At 45.7% G+C, this 24,212-nt stretch overlaps 1 protein-coding gene across 6 annotated transcripts in view; it reads right to left on the reverse strand.

Annotated features, from left to right (window-relative positions):
• The window catches only part of ADAM22 (ADAM metallopeptidase domain 22), a 331,085-nt gene that overhangs the window by 30,168 nt on the left and 276,705 nt on the right, over window positions 1-24,212 (reverse strand). For 2 of the 6 annotated variants that reach the window (XM_075315604.1, XM_075315605.1), the window contains exons 27-29: window positions 9,487-9,594; window positions 5,222-5,322; window positions 3,908-3,974 (exon numbers count right to left, since the gene is read on the reverse strand). In XM_075315604.1, the coding sequence (XP_075171719.1) occupies window positions 3,908-3,974; window positions 5,222-5,322; window positions 9,487-9,594 (276 nt within the window). Of the gene's footprint in view, window positions 1-3,907; window positions 3,975-5,221; window positions 5,323-9,399; window positions 9,595-24,212 lie in introns of all 6 variants that reach the window. The other 4 variants (XM_075315602.1, XM_075315603.1, XM_075315606.1 and 1 more) reach the window with 2 other exon arrangements.

A 24,212-nucleotide genomic window follows, 5' to 3' on the forward strand; every position in this document is an offset into this window, starting at 1 on the left:
ACATTTAAATGCCATCTGCGAGAAGAATTGCTTTGATTCCACTTCTGGTCCACAGCAATGGTTGTCACTTTATGATGTGCCTGATAAAAATATATTTATAAAATATGCAACAGAGGTATAAAACAGCATTGTGCCCCCCAAAATCAAACCTATAACCTACATGATTGCAAAAAAGTAAAAACCGTCCGTAGACGTATTCCCGTGTGCAGCAGGCAATGGACGTGCGTATTTTCTACTTGTATACGGGACACAGTATTAGTACATTATTTGTCACTATTCAAGATCCCGGTTTGCTGTCAGTGGATGGAAATAATCTTTACATCCAGATTCTGTACAACATAATGTTTCTTACCAATGTTCCTTTTCCTACTGAGCATGGTGGGAACCTGAACACATTTAGTCGCTAAGCTGGAATATCCATTATTGCGTGGCCTCGGCAATGCAAAATGTTGCCTCCATGGTGATCTATATGGCTGAAGGGGTAATCATAATGGCCCTGGTGGTCTAGGGGATTGGAAAGGTTTAAACATTCCTGGTCATGTAACATGATGAAGAGTTCCTATAAGCAAAAATGGGCTTTTATATTATAGTTTTTGTTTTTCACTGTTATGTGTCCTTTTTATAAACTACAAAATACACACAGCTGCACACTAAAATGCTAACAATGAATACGTGAATTCTGGTATTGCATTACTGCTATAGGAATAATTGAAAAAAGAGATGTTTAGCTTATGTATTGGCCAATGTATGTGAGCCCGATAACCAACAGCAAGGTGATCTCTGTATATCGGGAACCTAACCTGAAATGCCATTTCAAATTGGCATTTCAGGTTAGGTTATTCATTGTTAGCATATTAGTGTGCAGCTGTATATGTTTTGTAGTTAGAATGTGTTTTCAGCTAGCACCTGTTCACGCCTATTGGATGTGCGGGTCAGTCTTTTTGTATCTTTTTATTAACTGTCAACCTTCTACCGCTATTAATTTCCTACTATCTCTTTTTAGCAGATGGAGCCCCACTTATCTTATACAGAGCCCCGAATCAAGTGAATAGACACAGATATAAAATATAACATTCTGGCTGCTACCACTAGAGGGAGTTTACTGTTTTATTACTAAGAGCACTAAATTGAAGGGGTTGTCTCAATATAATAAATGGATAGAATTAAAAAAAAATGCTTATAAAAACAAGCAACTCTGCAGTTTACTTTTTAATTTAATAGTTTACTGCTCGTTGCTTAAGAAACCAGACCCCTCTGCAGTCATCAGAGATTTCCTAGTCAGGCAGAGCAGCACTTACAAGCTCTTTGCTATAGAGCTTGTAAGCGTTACTCTAATGATGGCTGCAGCCAGTTTCTGTGTCCCTTTGTTCCTCCAAAGCTGTGGCGGTCTGCAGGATTGGAGAAGGCACAGTCCTGGCCACTGGTCTGAGGTACCAATCAATCAGTAGCGCACGGTCATCCATCAATCAAGAAGACAGAGGAGCGATGTACTCCTTAAATAGAGTGGAGAGCAATCCTTTAACCCCTTTCCAGCCCTGGCTGTACATGGTCGGTGACCTCAGGAACAAAGTTTTCTCCATCAGCAGTGAAAGGATGTCAGGTATAACATACTGCTGACGCGACCGCAACAACTGGAATCAATAGTATAGTCAGCCCCAGCTGTTATGTTCCTCGCCTTAAGGGCTTGTTCACAAAACCATATTTTCAGTCCAAGTGCTATCCATAAAAAAATAAAAAAAGGACAGCACTTGGACTGGAGGATAGTCGTGCACACTGTGATTTTTTGTGCACGGATAGAACTCGCACCAAAATATCTGCGGGATGTAATGGATATAAAGGGGGTTTGCAGTATGCAGTGTGCGCCCTCTAGTGGTGGCAGCAGGACATTATGTTTTAAATCTGTGACTATACAAGGGATTTGGAGCTCTGCATCCGAAGAATCGACCTCTGACGATAATGATTTATCAGGAAACTGATCGAGTGGACATTCTCTTTCTGAGTTTCATCACTATTCACATTTGCTGCTACCCAATAATCTGATACTGGCGTCTTCTTCCATGACAAGACAATACTCCACGTCACACTATATCATGAGACTGTGTAGCTTTCTGATATATTTTATTAATTTAACAACTTGGAATGACAACATTCTGTGCCAACCAATGAAAAGAATACCAGAAGATCTAGGATTTAGAATTTTCGCAGGGAAGAATTAGCAGGAAGGATCCCATGGGAGAGAATGGAAGGAAAACCAGATTCTCCATCATTGAGCTAAAAAACTGTTTGCAGTCTGATAGACTACAGCAAAAGTCTCTGGCAACATTCTTTTTGATGGCTCCCTTACTGTGTGAGAGAACAGAATCCTTTTTGTTCTTATAGTTTCCATCTTATCTTATAACTAATGATGTCATAGGGTTCAGGTAACGGTGGCTTTACACGCTACGAGATCGCAAGCGATGGCGAGCGTGATAGCACCCGCCCCTATCGTTATGCCGATATGTGAAGATCGCTGCCGTAACGAACATTATCGCTACGGCAGCGTCACACGTACTTACCTGCTCGGCGACGTCGCTGTGACCGGCGAACTGCCTCCTTTCCATTTACACCCCTACTGCTCTTATTGGTTCATAGTTCAGAGGGAACTTATCCCTTTGTCTGTGACCCTATATAAACTGGTCACATGTTCTAATATAGGGGAGTTCTTAAGTACACCATACTAGGTGTGTACTATATTGATTTCCCGAGCGCTCGTAAAACAGATCTTATTAATTTGGAGTTCAAGAGGCATAGAAGGAGTGTATTTTGCTCACTGATTAAATGAATCTCAACCTTTAAACACAATGTAATACCTAATTACTATTTCTTAATATATAGTTACGTCGCTCCTGGTTTCCTTATTATAAAACACTCCAGATCCACTTGCTAAGAATTAGGGAAAAAATTATGCTTGCAGCCACCACTAGGGGGAGCATAACAGTATACAGTATCCAATGCGCCCTCTAGTGGTAATTACAGGTACGAATCATTTTACCTTTAAACTCTATGCAGATTTGAAGCTGTGTATTAAAAAATAAAGATGTAGCACGTATTAAAAATACGTAAAATTAGAATTTTGAACACATTTAGATAAAAAAAAAACCCAGTGTTTACAGCTGGGCATTTGCTTTAAACCCTTAACATAGTACTGAACATCTGCAATGTGGACTCACATGAGTTAATTACTACTAATGATAACATATAAACAATATACTAATATAACTAAAGATAACATATAAACCTTTCTTGTCTCATCATTACATGGACCGTTAGTAAATGTTGACTCTCAAACGAACTGAATGTATGAAGATAAAAATTTCCTTCGGTTTGACAGCTTTTCGATTATTACTGAGGGATTCAGCTAGTTATGATCTGTAGGTTTATGATGGTTGGAGAGCCACAAGCCTTATAGAAAATATCCATCTTTTAACATGATATTGTTTTTATTTTTGACATTGTTTGACGATTAATTTGAATTATCTTTACAGCTTTTATTGTGTTAAAAAAAGGTTCTGGATTCTTTGTACGACGTAGAGTTAAATGGAAGGTTTCTCGTTGCATGCAGCTTCCACTAGGGGGAGCTTGCTGCACATTGTTTTATTATTGAGCTCAAATCATAATCATGTACAGTAGGCTCCCCCTAGTGGTGGCTCCAGGTAAGAAGTATTTCATCACTTATCTCTATATCATTGCAGGGGATTTGGAGCTCTCAGAAAAACAGGACTCCAATCCGTATAAGAGTTGGATTAAATTTAAAAAAAAAAAAAATATATATATATATATATATATATAAATTACATAGTGTTCAAAGATAGACATTAATGTAAACCCATATAGAGTCTCCAGGACCTGAAGAATACAATGTACTCACTCAGTGGAATTTGATCGTGGTCTGAATCTCTTTCCTCTTAGTTTTTTCCTGCTGCTGCTTATGTTACCTGTAAGAAATGAAAACAATATCTTTGTGTCTCAATCATTACATATAATTGTTAAAAGGGGTTGTCCAGGACTTTGATATAGGTGGGCTATACTTCTGATTGGTTTTCAGTACCATATTTGTGGAAGACCAACACCCGCACTGATCAGCTATTAGTAGGTCCCTCAGTGGCGGTAATAAACTGTACAGGGCCAGAACATGACAGCTCTGTATACTGGTTAGTGTTCATTCTGGAGTATATGCATTGAAGTGAGTCTGATTAATTTGAACCATTAATATCAAAGTGTCACACAGAGTTTTGCATAAAACTCGCTGAATGTCATGGCGGCATCAGACGCTGTTCACACTACAAATTCTGACACTCCACATTATGCCTTCTCTGGCGTTTCTGAATTACACAGGCAGGCTCGGGCGTCAACCAGCTGTGTTCTCATTAATGGTAATGAGTAATCTTACACCACTTTAATTTTTCCTCATTAATCGTCAGGCTAGCAAGAGTTATCCTCTGCTAGGGTGCTGGTTACATCTGGGATCACATTGTTGGAAATCTATTACATATACTCCCCGCCTTTTTAAGATGGTGGAATCTGTCTCCCCTTGCCGACTATAGTTCATTACTGTGTTGGTCTGTGTGTTGTTGTATCCCAGTCCTGCTGGTGCTTGGAGTTGTTGTGGAATTCTCTCATCGTCTTGTTGCTTCTTTCTACTTATTTTCCTCCTTACCTCTTATTGTCTTATATCTGTGTGTGAGCGTGCTGTGAAATAGAGTTTTGGTTTCCACTGTTTGTCTAGAAACCTCTAACAGCAGCCAATCTCCCCTGAAAACAAAGCGATTAAAAAGATCCAATCCCAATGACATCAAATGTTTGGCAGGTCTCACCAAAATGACCAACTTTCATCGAATGTGTATGGGGGGCCTATGGAATGCAAATCTACTCAAGATCAGGAGTGTTGGCAAAATCTACTGATGGATTTGACTGAGTATCATAGTATCATAGTTTTTAAGGTTGAAGGGAGACTCTAAGTCCATCTAGTTCAACCCGTAGCCTAACATGTTGATCCAGAGGAAGGCAAAAAAAAACCCAATGTGGCAAACAAGTTCCAATGAGGAAAAAATTTCCTTCCTGACTCCACATCCGGCAATCAGACTAGTTCCCTGGATCAATACCCTGTCATAAAATCTAATATACATAACTGGTAATACTAAATTTTTCATAATATAAAATATAGTAAATATAGTAAATTTACCTTGCCAGGAGTTACTCCTTGGTCGTCCATTTTCACATACATCGGAAACGTGTTTAGTGTCCGGGATCCTTTCGCTCCACGAATGCGACAAACCATTAGACCTAGGAAGAGAAGAGACACAACTGAATCCTTCATCTGCAGTGAAGGGAGGATGAGGCTGTAAGTGCTGGACAAACACCATGGAAGAACGTGTCAGATCAATGACATTAAAAAAAGAGAGATTAAACTCCCCTAATGTTCTAGACATGGATAGGAAGACAAATGTTCCCCTATGGCCTTCTGTGGATCACACGAATGGGGACTTCTAGAAGGCAGTGGCATTAGTGCTATGTCACCTGCCACCCATATGGTGAGGTCAGTTACCGGTTTAAATATAAATATATATATATATATATATATATATATATATATATATTTATTTACGGTATATATATATATATATATATATATATATATATATATATATATATATATATATATATATATATATATATATATATATATATATATACACACACACACACTCTTTTTTTTATTTATTTATTTATTTATTTTTATTTATTTATTATAAAATGAACATTGTGGGCTGGATATCTTTTTAAGAATCAGCACCACCCTTCTCCATAGGTTTTCCTTTGTATTGGTGCTCCTTTGTATCTAAGTAAAAGGGGCTGAATTCATTACTCGATCTAAGAATATCAATTTTGCTAAAAAAATAAAATAAAGCCTGATATGTAATTTCTTACATCTTTATAGTAGTACATTTTGCGTGAAAGTGAAAAAAGTCCATTAAAGGGGCACTACAACTTAGAAAAAAATAGATTAAAAACTTACCTATTTGTTGGACTCATAACTAAAACCTGGTGCAGAAAATAAGGAGCACTCTTTATTGAATCCTTCCCATGTTCAGAGGGGTTTATTAAAGGGCCGGGGCGTAAAGTGACAGATTAGAGGCACGAAGATTATGCTTTGCTTTATGTCGTCAACTAAGCTGCCTAAGAAATCTCTTCTTGGAAATTTAGCCACCCTTTAAGCACATGGTCTACACACTGTTTTGGTGAGCATATATTCACCTGTAGAAAATGTTTTGTTTTTTTAAAATGGGGGGTCCGTTGCAAGGTGGGATTACTCTAAAAAAGACCTGAGAATTGCCCCACAGGACGTTAGGGGTACTTTGCACACTATGACATCGCAAGCCGATGCTTGCGATGCCGAGCGCGATAGTACCCGCCCCCGTCGCAGATGCGATCTCTTGTGATAGCTGCCGTAGCGAACATTATCGCTATGGCAGCTTCACATGCACTCACCTGCCCTACGACGTCACTCTGGCCGGCGACCCCCCTCCTTCCTAAGGGGGCGGGTCGTGCGGCGTCACAGCGACGTCACACGGCAGGTGGCCAATAGAAGCGGAGGGGCGGAGATGAGCGGGATGTAAACATCCCGCCCCCCCTACGTCCTTCCGCATAGCCGGTGTCAGCCGCGGTGACGCAGGTAAGCTGATGTTCCTCGCTCCTGCGGCTTCTCACACAGCGATGTGTGCTGCCGCAGGAGCGGGGAACAACATCGTACCGTCGCTGCCGCGCAATTATGAAAATGTCGGACACTACACCGATGATACGATTATGGCGCTTTTGCGCTCGTTAATCGTATCAAAAACGCTTTACACACTACGATATCGACAGCAACGCCGGATGTGCGTCACTTTCAATTTGACCCCACCGACATCGCAGCTGCGATGTCGTAGTGTGCAAAGTACCCCTTAGATTTCATCGATGTGATCATTTTATTGTAGATCACCCAGGCTCCATATCGTGCTGCTATATGGTACCTAGGGGAAAATATTTCAGTAAAAACTTATACAGTAGTCCCAGAGCAAGGCTGAGTTCACATGTCCAGTAATCATCCATTAGAATGGATCCTGCAGAGATCTGTTGGGAAAAAAAGTTCTGCAAACACAACTTTTTTATCCGTTGTTAAATAACTGATCTCTGTAGATTCCATTTTTTTTTTACTATTGGAGTCTATTTAGCCATCTGTTTTCCTTGCATTTGTAATGGATCAGTTTTTTTCTTAGAGGATCCATTTCAAATTTAAGATAAATAGCAATACGTTAAAGGATCCATTCTCCGTGGACTCCAATGTTAAAAAGATGGATCCGGCAGACATCATTTTGCCAACAGATCTCAGCAGGATCCGTTCTAATGGATGATTAGAGGACATGTGAACTCAGCCTTACAAACAGCCTCCTTGGCCGCCTCGCTGCTCACTGTCCGCCATCCAGCCCTCCTGCTTCCATTGTGTCCTTTTCAGTATAGGCCGAGACTTTGTATGTGTATGTAAGTTCCTGACTCAAGACATGCAGAAAGAAGAGGACCGGATGGCGGGTAGCAGGCAACGGGGAAGCCAAAGAAATGAGTGATGATGATGTATTAGTTTTTTGGGTTTCTTGTCAATCTTGAATTTATTCCTATACAAATTTACGTTACGAACGAACCTATAAAGACAATCGAGTTTGCAAGCAAGGGACTGCCAGTACTGTATATTGGAGTTCAAAAAGCAACATTATGCCTTTGGAATATAATTCATTTCAGAAGATGCAAATAAATTCCGCCGATGAAGAAGGACCAGTATTGGAGACTTAAAATTAGTCAGCTTTCATGTATCCAATGTTAAAGCATCCAGTCAGTGGCATCAAAAAAAGGTGTAGGTAAATTGCCATGGTCCCCTAAAGGCATAGCCACTGACACTGATGAAACGCGTTGGTTTTTAGGGGTGCAGCGTGGCAATTTGCTTACACCTTTTTTTAATGCAACTGTCCGTTTGGATGTTTTACCAATTTTACGTCTCCAAAATTGGTCCTCCAGAATTTCTTTGCTTCTTCTACATGTGCTCATCAGTCCAGACCCAGGCCTTTCCGTGTAGATTCCTGGAGACTTCATATGCGGTTGGACGGGTGAGCTGACTGTTTTCTTTTGGTGCTTTTAATATAACTGACTGAAAAATTTGGGGACTCCCGAAGCCATAACTATAGGATGTGTAGGAACTTGTACTTGTACCTGGACACTAAAGGTTGAGGAGACCAAAGGGTCCTTCAAAAAGCCAGAACTATAGGATGTGTAGGAACTTGTACTTATACCTGAACGCTAAAGGTTGAGGTGACCAAAGGGTCCTTCAAAAAGCCAGAACTATAGGATGTGTAGGATCTTGTACTTGTGCCTGGACGCTAAAGGTTGAGGAGACCAAAGGGTCCTTCAAAAAGCCAGAACTATAGGATGTGTAGGAACTTGTACTTGTACCTGGACGCTAAAGGTTGAGGAGACCAAAGGGTCCTTCAAAAAGCCAGAACTATAGGATGTGTAGGATCTTGTACTTGTACCTGGACGCTAAAGGTTGAGGAGACCAAAGGGTCCTTCAAAAAGCCAGTACTATACATGATGTGCAATATTAGGGAGGGTCTTATTGCAGATTATTAAAGACCCTTATACGCAGTAGGTTAAAGTCATCCGATTCCAAATTTTTTGACAGGACCGGCCAGACATCTCATGTGTATGTGGCCTTGTAAATCCCTGTTCGAGGATTGAGTAGTAAAATTTAAAGTCCCGATTTTGTTGATCTCATGGGAGATAAGTTGTGGCCAAATCTGTCTCTGGCACCGGCTTTCGCCCCTCTCCTATTAAAAATACAGAACTGTTGTTGATGTGTTAAGGGGGAATAGGGAGAGATATCTGATGGACCTAACAAGGGTTGCCTCATGTCCTCGGGCACCTTTGGCTTGATCTGTCTGTTTCTTACTACTTTTATAGTATGTGAGCCTCAACTCAATAAAGTATTGAAAGTAGAGAAGTCATCGTATCATGCAATAATGAATCCAAGTAGTCAAAAAAGACAAATATAAGATTAACAACAATTTTTGGCTTTGACTTCAAAGGAGCAAGATGATTGTGAGGGACTCTATGGTGACATCAATGGGGAGGAACAATGATGATCTTGGGACCCCAGTTGGAGCCCATTATTTCAGCCTGTATATGCATAAAATCACAATAGACAATTTAGAGGGGTAGATCATAATTTGGTCGTCATCAACTCCAAGAATTGAGCTACAGCTCCTTTGAAGTCAAATGATTAATGTCTTTCCTTTATTACTATTCCACAAAGAAGAAGATTAAAAGGAATCAAACCTTCTGCAAAATAATGAAATGTTCTGACTAATGGAATAATGTGGGATGGAACAGGCAGAAATCTGAAAATGCGACAGAATAGCAGACCTCTTCTTAGAACTAGATCCTGAGTTTGAGCTGACTCCGGGAGGCAAGTCGCTATAAAAGGAGTCGACATCTCCAGCCTTTTTTACATAATCTCCCTGGGGTATTTGTCTAAAGCATAATAGATATTGTAAAGTCAGAAAACAAGACAAACGCACACAGAAACGACACAGACATAAAAGCATTAGTTCAGAGGGGAAGGACAGAGAGGATAAATGGGACATGTATGTTACTACAGGACATCAACACGTGGCTCTCCGGGGATAGACAGCGGATATGGGTCCTCACTAGCTGACGGATTCATGGGTCACCTACGGACATTGACAAAGCTCAGGATGACAAACCAATATTACACCTGCATATGAAAAGACTTGGACTGGAGGTTAGCTCCAAATTTCAACATCCGGGACTTCAAATTAGCTGTTGGCAAAGGAGCTTTGTACTCTGCTCACCACTGCTGCCCCTACACTGCTGTAATGTGCCCAGCTGTTATAACTCGATACAGGAAGCAGCTCTCTTGGTAAAGGAGCTTTGTTCTCTGCTCATCACTGCTGCCCCTACACTGCTGTAATGTGCCCAGCTGTTATAATTCGATACAGGAAGCAGCTCTCTTGGTAAAGGAGCTTTGTTCTCTGCTCATCACTGCTGCCCCTACACTGCTGGAATGTGCCCAACTATTGTAACTTGATACAGTAAGCAGCTCTCTTGAGCAGAGAATAAAGCTCCTTTGCCACCACTGCTGCCCCTACATTGCTGGAATGTGCCCAGCTGTTGTAACTCGATACAGAAAGCAGCTCTCTTGGCAAAGGAGCTTTGTTTTCTGCTCGCCACTGCTACCCCTACACTGCTGGAATGTGCCCAGCTGTTGTAACTTGATACAGGAAGCAGTTCTCTTGGCAAAGGAGCTTTGTTCTCTGCTCACCACTGCTACCCCTACACTTCTGGAATGTGCCCAGCTGTTGTAACTTGATACAGGAATCAGCTCTCTTGGCAAAGGAGCTTTGTTCTCTGCTCATCACTGCTACCCCTACACTTCTGGAATGTGCCCAGCTGTTGTAACTTGATACAGGAATCAGCTCTCTTGGCAAAGGAGCTTTGTTCTCTGCTCACCACTGCTGTATAATCAATGTGTATGTGTTGTGTGTATACACGTGTGCATGTAAGCGATACAGTGCTTTTTATATGTACAGTGTAATGTGTGTGGTATATAGCGGTATGCATGTCCCATTTTATGGCATAAGGAGACAAATGTATTTAAAGGGGTTGTCTCACCTATCCACATGATAGAGGATAACTTATTGATCGGGGGATGTCCCACCACTGTTGCCTGCACTAGTTGGCGAATATTTATCCCCAGGTTGGACAAATCGGATGCCAAAACGCCGCTTCATTCAAATTCTATTCAAAAAGTTGCAGGAAAAAGCTGAGTGCAGTGTTAGGGAAGGAATGGAGCGATGGTGTAGCATGTAATCTAACGGAGATTGAAAAAAATCCCAGTTCTGGTGATTAGTGCGGGTCCGAGCAATCAGACCCCCCCTTCCTTCCTGATCAACATGTTATTCTTTTCACCGGACAACCTATTTAACTGTTAGGTAAGTGCACACATAGGGGATGGGGTAACACTTAGAGATTCCTTAATACAGCTCTGGAACCAACCTGGCAAACAAACTATGTTGGCACCTACACTGCTCGACTTCTAGCCCCGACTCTATTATTCAGCAGGAGATGACCTACACTAGGCGAAATGTGCCCCTCCACCTCAAACATGTGCTTATTTGAGGTGGTCAACGACATTTGGCCATTTTGACTTCATTAGTTTCTTGTGGATTCCTTCCTCGGGATCAGTGAAAACCAACATGTGGCTTTCCAACTGTTGGGAATCTAAGTCGCAGCATGCCCTGACAGGTAAATTGGGAGTTGTAGTACAACAACTGCTGGAGATCCACAAGTTGGCGCTCAATGTTTCAGCTACATACATTATTAGTAATTGGAGGCCTCATGTTTGGCTACCATACAACTCAGACACAGCTGTGATACAACTACTGTCGAGACATAGGTCTGTATATGTTTGTGTGATACATACAGTGCCTTGACAAAGTATTCATACCCTGTAAACTTTTCCACGTAGCACCCACAAACTTAAAGCACTACTCCATTGAAGGGGTGGTGGTTTTAGTGCTTCTTTAGTGCTTTAAATGTAAGCCCCCTGTCATATACTCACCTTCCAGCAGCTTCACCTTTTACTGACACTGCTCTGGTCCCGCTGAGACAAAATGTACCCTTAATTTCTGACTACCCGGAAGTCAGAGGTTACATCACAAGCGCTCAATGCATCTCTGAGAGCCAGAATGAGACGGTCATAGTGTGGCGCCCCTGAGGCTTCAGTCGCCACAGGGTATTGCATCTCAATTAAGGTGCAGTACTCCTCACGGGTAAGGAAGAGGTTAACTGCTGGTGTTTATCGCTTACACAACACACACACACTTCAGGTGCTTTCCCACTTGAACTGGGCTAGAGGTGGTCAACATAGCAACAGAACTTTCCCAACGACTAGTGAGTCATCAGGAAGGTGGGGGCAGCACAGGGGAAGTGAAAGAACAAAGACACATTTACCTCAGAACAGTCCAGGAGACAAAGGAACACGGTCACTGAGAGGAGTGCTTCAGAGGTCCCTCAGGACCGGCTGAAGTGAGTCTTTAAGAGCTCCTTCAGGGAGGGAGAGAGGAGAAGAGTAGGAGGTTACCAGTCGAGCTATGGGACGTAGGAGACAACATGGTTGCTGAGGGGAGAGCTTAACTGCTCCCTTGCAGCCGATGCACTTCAGGGTGCAGAGCCCTAGGATGGCGTACACTTCACATTGCACCATCAGAATCTGCAGGACAGGGGGATTTCACGTCTCTCTGCCCACCACAAGATCCCAGAGCACAGTGGCATATAGAGTTCGGACTCGTGATCACGGTCAGGCCCAACAAAGGATTCATGCTACCTGATAAATGGGATGGAAATTTAAACACAGTACTGGAGTCCCTAAGTACTTCGCGTCACGGGATCCACACTAAAGAGCGCAGAAAGAAAGGTCTCACACTTCATAACACCGGTGGTGGCCTCCGACCTATCCTGGATCGGCTGGGGCCTATCACGGTGGAAACCTGCACTCCGAGGGTGACAACTTAACAGTGAGTAAAAGACCTTGAACCGCATCCACTGCATCAGCCCATCATTGCTGGCGCCGGCGCTCCATGCTCCAGGGCCATCGTCCACTACCACCCCCATCATCCTCCCCTGGGGCCTGGCTCTACCTGTGTGGAGCTGAGCCATCCAAGCTGCGACACCATCCTCCCAAGAGTACAGCACCCGCAGCGGCGGATAATCCCTGGCCACACACCACAGGTGACATCACGAGACAACTACTCCCCACCATATTCCCCTTCATCCCTTCGTGGACACCTCGGGGGCATGAAGCAGGGCCAGGCCTCCGTGACATCTCCAAGACTTCCCTTCATCACCGGCCCGGTGACGAGTAAAGAAACCCAGCCCCGTGGGGTGCTTCAATAGACCTGTATTGAGTTGTGACCTCTGGCGCTCCATGAAACACAGGAGTTGCTGGCAAGCCACAAATCACAAGAGACCAACCGCAGCAGCAGTGATAGAAGATAAAGCTGCCAATACAGGGGGCAGGGGACTTACATATAAAGCACCACTCCAGTGGTGCAAGTAAAAACACACTGTAGTGACGCTTTAAAAGTATTTTATTGAGGTTTGATGTGATATCCCAACACTAAGGGGTACTTTGCACGTTGCGACATCGCTAGCATCAGTTAGCGATGTCCAGCGCAATAGCACCCGGCCCTGTCGCACATGCGATATCTTGTGATTGCTGCCATAGCGAAAATTAGCATCACACGCACATACCTGGTCGGCGACGTCGCGGTGACCGCCGAACAATCCCTCCCTCAAGGGGGAGGTGCATTCGGCGTCACCGCGCCGTGACTAAGCGGCCGGCCAATTGAAGCGGAGGGGCGGAGATGAGCGGGACGTAACATCCCGCCCACCTTCTTTCTTCCACATTACCGTCGGGACGCAGGTAAGGAGATGTTTGTCGCTCCTGCGGGTTTACACCCAGCGATGTGTGACGCCGCTGGAGCGACAAACAACATCGTACCTGCAGCAGGAGCAACATTATGGAAATGAACGACGTGACACAAATCAGCGATTTTTGACTGTTTCACCCTCGTTCATCGTCGCTCCTAGGATTTACACATTGCGATGTCGCTACCGGCGCCGGATGTGCGTCACAACAACCGTGACCCCGACGATATATCGGTAGCGATGTCGCAACATGCAAAGTACCCCTAAATATCAAGTATTTGTGACGTGTAAAGGAAATGATACACAGTTTTCTAAATATTTTAGAAATAAAAATAATAAAATTGTGGCGTGCATTTGTATTCAGCCCCCGAGTCGATACTTTATAGGACTATCTTTTGCTCCAATTACTGGTGCAAGTCTTTAGGGGTCGGTCTCTCCAGCTTTGCACATCTGGAGGTGACATTTTTGCCAATTCGTCTTTGCACTCTCGCTCAGTGAGATTGGATGGAGACGTCTGTGCACAAACATTTTTACGTCTTGTCACAGATTCCCAGTGAGATTTAGGTCTGGAGTGTGACTGGGTCATTCACACACATGCATATGCTTTGATTGGAAGCATCCATGGTAGGTCTGGCAGGATGTTTAGGGTCGCTGTTCTGCTGGAAGGTGACCCTATGCCACAGTCTCAAGTCTGTTGTAACCTATACTAGGTTTTCCTCCAGGATTTCCCTGTATTTAGCCTCATCCATCTTCCCACCATCTCTGACCAGCTTCCCTGCCTCTGCTGAAGAAAAGCTTCCCCACAGCATGAAGCTGCCACCACCATTTGTGACGGTGGGGATGGGGTTTTCATGGTAACGTGACATATTTGTTTTCTGCCAAACATAGTGTTTTGCATTCAGTCCAAAAAGTTCTACCTTGGTCTCATCTGACCAGACCACCTTCTTTAACATAGAGGAAGAAGATGTTCTGGTCAGATGAGACCAAGGTAGAACATTTTCAACTAAATGCAAAAAACTATGTGTGGCAGAAAAATAACACTACACATCACCCTAAAAACACCACCCCCACAGTCACACATGGTTGAGCCACTAGATGTGCAAAGCTAGTTTGAAACATCCCCCAAAAGACTTGCAGTAGTAATTGTAATGAATGGATGTCCTACAGAGTATTGACTCAGGGGGGCTGAATACAAATAAATGTCAAAATTTTCAAAATTATATTTTTAAAATATTTAGAAAACCATTAATCATTTCCTTTACACTTCATGGATACTTGTTATTAAGGGGTACTTTGCACGTTGCGACATCGCTACTGCGATATCGTTGGGGTCAAATCGAAAGTGACGCACATCCGGCGCCGGTAACGATGTCTTAACGTGTAAAGCCTAGATGCGCCGATAAACGATCGCAAAAACGTCGTAAACCAGCGATCTGTGTAGCGTCGGACATTTCCATAATGTTGCTACATCAGGAGATACGATGTTGTTCCCTGTTCCTGCGGCAGCACACGTCGCTGTGTGTGAAGACGCTGGAGCGAGGAACATCTCCTTACCTGCGCCTCCACCGGCTATGCGGAATGAAGGAGGTGGGCGGGATGTTTACGTCCCGCTCATCTCCGCCCCTCCGCTTTTATTGGCCGCCTGCCGTGTGACGTCGCTGTGACGCCGCACGACCCGCCCCTTTTGGAAGGAGGCGGGTCGCCAGCCAGAGCGACGTCGCAGAGCAGGTGAGTGCGTGTGAAGCTACCGTAGCGATAATGTTTGCTACGGCAGCTATCACAAGATATCGCATGTGCGACGGGGGCGGGGACTATCGCGCTCGGCATCGCTAGCATCGGCTAGCAATGTCGCAGCGTGCAAAGTACCCCTTAGTGTTGGTATATCACATAAAATCCCAATAAAATACATTAAGTTTATGAGTGTAATGTGAAAAATGTGGAAAATGTTATGGGGTATGAATACTTATTCAAGGCATTGTATACATACACACGCACATTCACTGGTGTTCACTTGTATTTCTGTGCTTTGTCAATGACCTTAAAGGGGTTGTTCACTTCTAGGACAGCCTTTTCCTATTCCATGTTTTCCCCAAGTAAAAAAGAGCCTATACTCACCTCCCGTACTGGCGCCGTTGCAGCAGTGCTGTGGTTCACGTTTCCACGAACTACGTGATGTGGTGACATTACGTGAGCCCTGCGTCCAATTAGCTCCAGCTACTGTCTCCCGGCCTTCGCACCAAATGAGTTAGTGAACATGAAGTGAGTGCTGCGACTCACTTCCTGTTGATTGCTCGTTTGGTCCGAAGGTGGAGAGAAGGAAGCCATGGCTGTCTGGACGTAGGGCTCACATAATGTCACGGGAGCACCGGGAATGCAAACTGCCGCACTGCTAGAACATCGCCAGCAGAGAAGGTGAGTATAGGCTTTATTATTTTACCTGGGGGAATCAGATGGGGCTGTCCTAGCAGTGGACAACCCCCTTTAATACCAATAGGGGAGATTTTTCAACACTGAAAAATTGGTGTTGATATTCCATTTTCAGATAAAATGACAGCCACAATGTGATTGCTAGTTTTTTTTGCACCCCTTTTTGATACATCTTCCCCATTGTATTTATACACTGAATTTCTTTCTACCATTTTTTGCATTGAAACATTATACTTCAAATTTTTAGATCGAAATTTTCAGCCTGTAGTATAGATTTACATTTTAGTCTCATTGAATTTACTCTAATCTGGTCATATAAAAAATTCTCATTTAATCCAATTTTTTTGTTGTTTTTAGGCAAAATTTTGATAAGAATTTTTTTTTGCATAACACTGAAAGCAATGAGGCATTTCTATAAACAAAGCAGCTTTGATTTTAATGGCTTTCTAACATGTTCCAGATATTTACGAAAACTTTCAGTTCACTAAAAGCCGAATTTTGTGGCCGTGGACGATAAATTTGCCCAAAAATCAAGTGGTCTGGAGAGACAATGAACTCATCCAAAGCCTGATTCTCACACTACATAAATTATTTGGAAATTGTAATTGCAGAATCCCCATTGAAATTTTGCAACAAGCCCCTTTTCGCTTCCAACATAAAAATCCACAGCATGCACTAATCTGTTGCAGAAATGCCGGCTCCATTCACTGCAATGCAACAAGTGAAATCCGTGGCTCTAATAACAAAGTCTGCTGGGACATCTCCATGCAACACATGCGGATTTTGTTGAAGAACTTGATACAGATTTGTAGACAAATGTGTGAACCTGACAGCGGGTGTTTACAAAATGAGTGCAGCAATATGTACCTACAAATCAAATCAGTCTGGAAGTGCACTGGGGGCGTGTCAATGCACCTGGACTGCTTCTTCCTAATGCATAGACACACCCCCAGTGCACTTCCAGACTGATTTGCATATGGCTTCTATACTAGAACTCATATGACTGGCACATAGTAATTCTACAAAAGTAAATTATAATTTTTTATTTTTCAGGTGAAAAGCACTTATACAGCACTACCACTACATCCGTATGTGATAACCTGCCGACAGATGCCTTTTAATGACTTGATGCAATTCAAGTGGATTTTCTGATATATTCTTAACTATTCTATAGAAAAGAGGGACCTGGCAGGCATCCAAAATGGGCAAGCGTTTCCCTAACCGATTAGACACGTCAAGCAAGAGTAATAGGTGGACGTCTAACCTATCGAGCTTCCATTCTTACCAAGAAGTTCCAAGTCCCTAATCATGGCCAGAGAGATATGTGCTCCAAAGATGACCATGGAGGTGCACCAAATCCCATCCACAAGGAGTGGGACACATATCCATCATACACTATAAGGACAAAAGTATTGGCATATACCTCTTTATTTGTCATTGGATTTATGTTTGTCATTTAGTCTTATTACCCCCCGATGTATAACATTCGGCCCCTCAACACCCAGTGTATAACATATGGTCCCTCACCCAGCCGGTGTATAACATCCAGCCCCCCCGGTGTATAACATTCACTCCCTCGTCTCCCGGTGTATAACATCTGGTCCCTCGCCCCCCGGTGTATAACATCCAGCCCCCCGGTGTATAACATTCACTCCCTCGTCTCCCGGTGTATAACATCTGGTCCCTCGCCCCCCCCGATGTATAACATCCAGCCCCCCAGTGTATAACATTCACTCCCTCGTCTCCCGGTGTATAACATCTGGTCCCTCGCCCCCCCGGGTGTATAACATCCAGCCCCCCCGGTGTATAACATTCACTCCCTCGTCTCCCGGTGTATAACATCTGGTCCCTCGCCCCCCCGGTGTATAACATCCAGCCCCCCGTGGTGTATAACATCTGGTCCCTCGCCCCCCGGGTGTATAACATCCAGCCCCCCGGTGTATAACATTCACTTCCTCGTCTCCCGGTGTATAACATCTGGTCCCTCTCCCCCCCGGTGTATAACATCCAGCCCCCCGTGGTGTATAACATCTGGTCCCTCGCCCCCCCGGTGTATAACATCCAGCCCCCCCCGTGTATAACATTCACTCCCTTGTCTCCCGGTGTATAACATCTGGTCCCTCGCCCCCCCCCGGGTGTATAACATCCAGCCCCCCGGTGTATAACATTCACTCCCTCGTCTCCCGGTTTATAACATCTAGCCCCCCCGATGTATAACATTCACTCCCTCGTTTCCCGGTTTATAACATCTAGCCCCCCCGGTGTATAACATTCACTCCCTCGTCTCTCGGTGTATAACATCTGGCCCCTTGTCCCCCCCTTCCCGCGTGTAACCCCAGGAGAACGTTACATGCCCAAGTGCATTACAACTGTAAGGAGGAGGGATAACTCTATGGGCATATTTTTAAGGAATCAGCCTCAGTCCCTTAGTTCTAGTGAAGGGAAATCTTAATGTTTTAGCAAACATAACATTTTGGATAAATGTAGATTCCAGCCTTGTGAAAACAATTTGTAGAAGGTCCTTTTTTGTTCCCCATGACAGTGCCCAAGATCTGTAAAAACATGGTTGAGGGATTTTATTGTGGAAGAACAAGACTTTCTGCACAGATCCCAAACCTCAGCCCCATCCAACACCTTTGTGATGAATTAGAATGGAGATTATGAGCACAACCTCTCCGCAACATCAGGGTCTGACCTCTAAAATGCTTCACTTGATGAAGGAACAAAAATTCCCACAAACACCTTCAAAATCTTGTAGAAATCCTTCCTTAAAGAGCGGGAGCCGTTATATCTGCAAAGGGGCCAACTCCTTATGTCTATGGAGGTAGAATGGGAAGTCAGAAAGAAGGGAATTTTGTTTACTTACCATAAATTCCTTTTCTTCTAGCTCCAATTGGGAGACCCAGACAGTGGGTGTATAGCTACTGCCTCTGGAGGCCGCACAAAGAACTACACTTAAAAGTGTAAGGCCCCTCCCCTTCTGGCTATACACCCTCCCGTAGGAGTACGGATTCCTCAGTTTTAGTACCAAAGCAAGAAGGAGGAAAGCCAATAACAGTTTCAAAAACAAATTCAATCCGATAACTAGATCGGAGAACTTAAGAAACAACGTGAACAACATGTGCACCCGAAAAAACGAAACCCTAAAAACAGATAGGGCGGGTGCTGGGTCTCCCAATTGGAGCTAGAAGAAAAGGAATTTACGGTAAGTAAACAAAATTCCCTTCTTCTTTTTCGCTCCTAATTGGGAGACCCAGACAGTGGGACGTCCAAAAGCAGTCCCTGGGTGGGTAAAAAGATACCACATGAACGGGCTGTCATACAGCCTCTTCCTACAGGTGGGCCACCGCCGCCTGAAGGACCCGTCTACCTAGGCTGGCGTCTGCCGAAGCGTAGGTATGCACTTGATAGTGTTTGGTAAACGTGTGCAGACTCGACCAGGTAGCCGCCTGGCACACTTGCTGAGCCGTAGCCTGATGCCTCAACGCCCAGGACGCACCAACGGCTCTGGTAGAATGGGCCTTCAGTCCAGATGGAATCTGAAGCCCAGCAGAACGGTATGTGTGAAGAATTGGTTCCTTGATCCACCGCGCCAGGGTGGATTTGGAAGCTTGCGATCCCTTATGCTGACCAGCGACTAGGACAAAGAGCGCATCCGAACGGCGTAGAGGCGCCGTGCGAGAAATGTAAATCCTGAGTGCTCTCACCAGGTCCAACAGATGTAAACCCTTTTCAAATTGGTGAACTGGATGCGGACACAAAGATGGCAAAGTGATATCCTGATTGAGATGAAAGGAAGAAACCACCTTGGGAGAAAACTCTGGAATTGGACGCAGTACTACCTTGTCTTGGTGAAACACCAGGAAGGGAGATTTGCAAGATAACGCCGCCAGCTCGGACACTCTTCGCAGAGATGTGACCGCTACAAGAAAAACTACCTTTTGTGAAAGCCGAGAAAGGGGAACCTCTTTCAAGGGCTCGAAAGGCGGCTTTTGAAGAGCAAGGAGAACCTTGTTCAGATCCCAGGGTTCCAATGGCCGTCTGTAAGGAGGAACGATATGACAAACTCCTTGGAGAAACGTGCGTACTTTAGAAAGCTGTGCCAAGCGCTTCTGAAAGAATACGGATAACGCGGAGACTTGACCCTTAAGCGAGCTAAGGGACAAACCTTTTTCCAACCCAGCCTGCAGGAAGGAAAGAAAAATTGGCAATGCAAATGGCCAGGGAGAAAACCCTTGAGCCAAGCACCACGCTAAGAATATCTTCCACGTCCTGTGATAGATCTTAGCTGAGGATGGTTTTCTAGCCTGTCTCATTGTGGCAACAACTCCCTGAGATAAACCTGAGGCCGCTAGGATCCAGGACTCAATGGCCACACAGTCAGGTTCAGGGCCGCAGAATTCAGATGGAAAAACGGCCCTTGAGACAGCAGATCTGGACGGTCTGGTAGTGCCCACGGTTGGCCTACCGTGAGATGCCACAGATCCGGGTACCACGACCTTCTTGGCCAATTTGGAGCGACGAGTATGGCTCGCTGGCAGTCGGACTTGATTTTCCGGAGAACTCTGGGTAACAATGCTAGAGGTGGGAACACATAGGGGAGTCGGAATTGCGACCAATCCTGAACCAAGGCGTCTGCCGCCAGCGCTCGGTGATCGTGAGACCGTGCCATGAAAACTGGGACCTTGTTGTTGTGCCGTGACGCCATCAGATCGACGTCCGGCGACCCCCAGCGGCAACAGATCTGTTGAAACACGTCCGGGTGAAGGGACCATTCTCCTGCGTCCATGCCCTGGCGACTGAGAAAGTCCGCTTCCCAGTTTTCCACGCCTGGGATGTGAACTGCAGATATGGTGGACGCTCTGCTTTCCACCCACGTCAAAATCCGCTGGACTTCTTGAAAAGCTTGGCGACTGCGTGTTCCCCCTTGGTGGTTGATGTACGCCACCGCCGTGGAATTGTCCGACTGAATCCGAATCTGCTTGCCTTCCAGCCATTGTTGGAAGGCTCGCAGGGCAAGATAGATTGCTCTGATTTCCAGAACATTGATCTGCAAGGTGGACTCTTCCTGAGTCCACGTCCCCTGAGCCCTGTGGTGGAGAAACACCGCTCCCCACCCTGATAGGCTCGCATCTGTCGTGACCACTGCCCAGGACGGGGGAAGGAACGACTTTCCCTGTGACAATGAGTTGGGGAGAAGCCACCAACGTAGAGAGTCCTTGGCAGTCTGAGAGAGGGAGACAGTCCTGTCGAGGGACGTCGATTTCCCATCCCATTGGCGCAGAATGTCCCATTGGAGAGGGCGCAGATGAAACTGCGCGAACGGGACTGCCTCCATTGCTGCTACCATCTTTCCTAGGAAATGCATGAGGCGCCTCAGTGAGTGCGACTGGCTCTGAAGGAGAGATTGCACTCCAGTCCGTAGCGAGCACTGCTTGTCCAGTGGAAGCCTCACTATCGCTGATAGAGTATGAAACTCCATGCCAAGATAAGTCAGAGATTGGGTCGGGGTTAGATGAGACTTTGGAAAGTTGATAATCCACCCGAAAGTCTGGAGAGTGTCTAGCGCCACCTTCAGACTGTGTTGGCAAGCTTCTTGAGAGGATGCCTTTATAAGCAGGTCGTCTAGATACGGGATGACCGAGTGACCCTGCGAGTGCAGAACAGCTACTACTGCTGCCATGACTTTGGTGAAGACCCGGGGGGCTGTTGCCAGACCGAAGGGTAACGCTACGAACTGTAGGTGCTCGTCGTGTATGACGAAACGTAGGAAACGCTGATGCTCTGGTGCAATCGGCACGTGGAGATACGCATCTTTGATGTCTATTGATGCTAGAAAATCTCCCTGAGACATTGAGGCTATGACGGAGCGTAGGGATTCCATCCGGAACCTCCTGACTTTTACGTGTCTGTTGAGCAACTTCAGATCCAGGACGGGACGATACGATCCGTCCTTTTTTGGGACCACAAACAGATTGGAGTAAAAACCGTGACCCTGTTCCTGAAGAGGGACGGAGGTCACCACCCCTTCCGCCTTTAGAGCGGCCACCGCCTGCAACAGAGCATCGGCTCGGTCTGGTGGTGGAGAAGTTCGGAAGAAACGAGTTGGCGGACGAGAACTGAACTCTATCCTGTACCCGTGAGATAGAATATCTCTCACCCAACGGTCCTTGACGCTTGCTAGCCAAATGTCGCCAAAGTGGGACAGCCTCCCACCGACCGCGGGTGTGGGCATCGGAGACCGCAAGTCAGGAGGACGTCGTTTTGGCAACGGTTCCTCCGGCTGGTCTTTTTGGGCGTGACTGAGACCTCCAAGAATTTGAACGTCTCTGGTCCTTTTGAGTCTTTTTTGACGAGGCGAATTGGGACCTGCCCTGTCCTCGAAAGGACCGATAACCAGACTGACTCCTCCTCTGTTGGGGCTTGTTTTGTCTGTGTTGCGGTAAGGAAGAGTCCTTACCCTTGGAGTGTTTGATGATTTCATCCAAACGTTCTCCAAACAATCGGTCACGAGAAAAAGGCAAATTGGTTAAGCACTTCTTGGAATGAGAATCTGCTTTCCAATGTCTCAACCACAGAGCCCTACGCAAAACAACTGAGTTGGCTGACGCCACTGCCGTGCGGCTTGTAGCGTCCAGAACAGCATTAATCGCGTACGACGCGAATGCCGCCATTTGCGAGGTCAATGGTGCTACCTGCGGGGCAAATGCACGTGTGACTGAGTCGACTCGCGCAAGCCCGGCCGTGATAGCTTGGAGTGCCCATACGGCCGCAAAAGAAGGCGCTAATGACGCTCCAATCGCTTCATAGATGGATTTCAGCCAGAGCTCCATCTGCCTGTCAGTGGCATCTTTAAGTGCCGCTCCATCTTCAACAGCAACCAAGGATCTAGCTGCAAGACTGGAAATTGGAGGATCCACTTTTGGACACTGGGTCCAACCCTTGACCACTTCAGAGGGAAAAGGGTAGCGTGTATCTTTAAGTCGTTTAGGAAAACGCCTTTCAGGATAAGCGTGGGGTTTCTGGATTGCGTCTCTGAAGTCAGCGTGGTCCAGAAAAGTGCTTAATGTACGCTTAGGGTATCTGAAATGGATTCTCTCGTGCTGCGAAGCTGACTCCTCTACAGGAGGAGCTGGTGGGGAAATATTCAACATCTTATTGATGTTAAATATAAGATCATTAACTATGGCGTCACCATCTGGTGTATCTAGATTGAGAGCGGTCCCAGGATCAGAATCCTGATCAGTTACGTCCGCCTCATCACCCATAGATTCATCCCGCTGGGATCCAGACCATTGAGATGAATGTGAAGGCCCGTCATAACGAGCCCGCTTAGGCTGCCCGGGGCCATCGTCCGAGTCAGAGTCTTCACCCTGAGGTGTAGATGCCCGTCCCGGAGCTAGGAGCTGAGGGGGACCAGGGGGCAATACATGCACAGTGTCCGTGGTCTGAAGTACAGGCCTAGCTCGCAATGTGTCAAGAATTTGTGACATAGTGAGAGACATTCTGTCAGCAAAAGCTGCAAACTCAGTTCCTGTCACCTGGACAGCATTCACAGGTGGTACACCCTGGGACACGTCCAGCAGAGGTCCCGACTGTGCAAGCGCCGCAGGGGCCGAGCACTGCACACAATGGGGGTCCGTGGAGCCTGCCGGTAGAAAAGTCCCACATGCGGTGCAGGAAGCATATAATGTCTGTGCCTTGGCACCCTTGCGTTTTACGGGCGACATGCTGCTGGCTCTCTGCATGTGAGAGAGTCTATAGCCAAAGGGCGACCAGCGCTATGTAATACCAAGTATTTGTAGCAACAAAATACTAAGAATACTACGAGCACAAGAGGGGGTGAGCCCTGAGGGCTGCTTACCGCCCGCTGAACAGCGGGTAAGAGGCTGCAGAATGCCTTGTCTGGGTCTCCCCGGCTCCCCTCTGCAGCTCAGCGTGTCAGCAAGAATGGCTGCCGGCTTATGTGGAGAGGGGCGGTCCGTGGGAGTTCCCCAACAAAAGTGCGGGAACAGTGTCCCCTCTGTGCTGACTGTGAGGGCTGGAGTATGTAAAAACGACTCCAGCCCTCAGCGCTGATGCACTGGCCAGCGTCCCGCCCCTCTCCTGACTGGCAGGTCTGGGGGCGGGAACGAACGAAAGCAGGCCGCAAAAGCCGGGGACTCGAGTTATCAGCGCGGCCGCCGTAAAAGCGCGGGCCGCGCTGAAGTCCC

Source organism: Anomaloglossus baeobatrachus, chromosome 6, assembly GCF_048569485.1.
Source record: "Anomaloglossus baeobatrachus isolate aAnoBae1 chromosome 6, aAnoBae1.hap1, whole genome shotgun sequence".
In the NCBI taxonomy this organism is placed as follows: Eukaryota; Metazoa; Chordata; class Amphibia; order Anura; family Aromobatidae; genus Anomaloglossus; species Anomaloglossus baeobatrachus.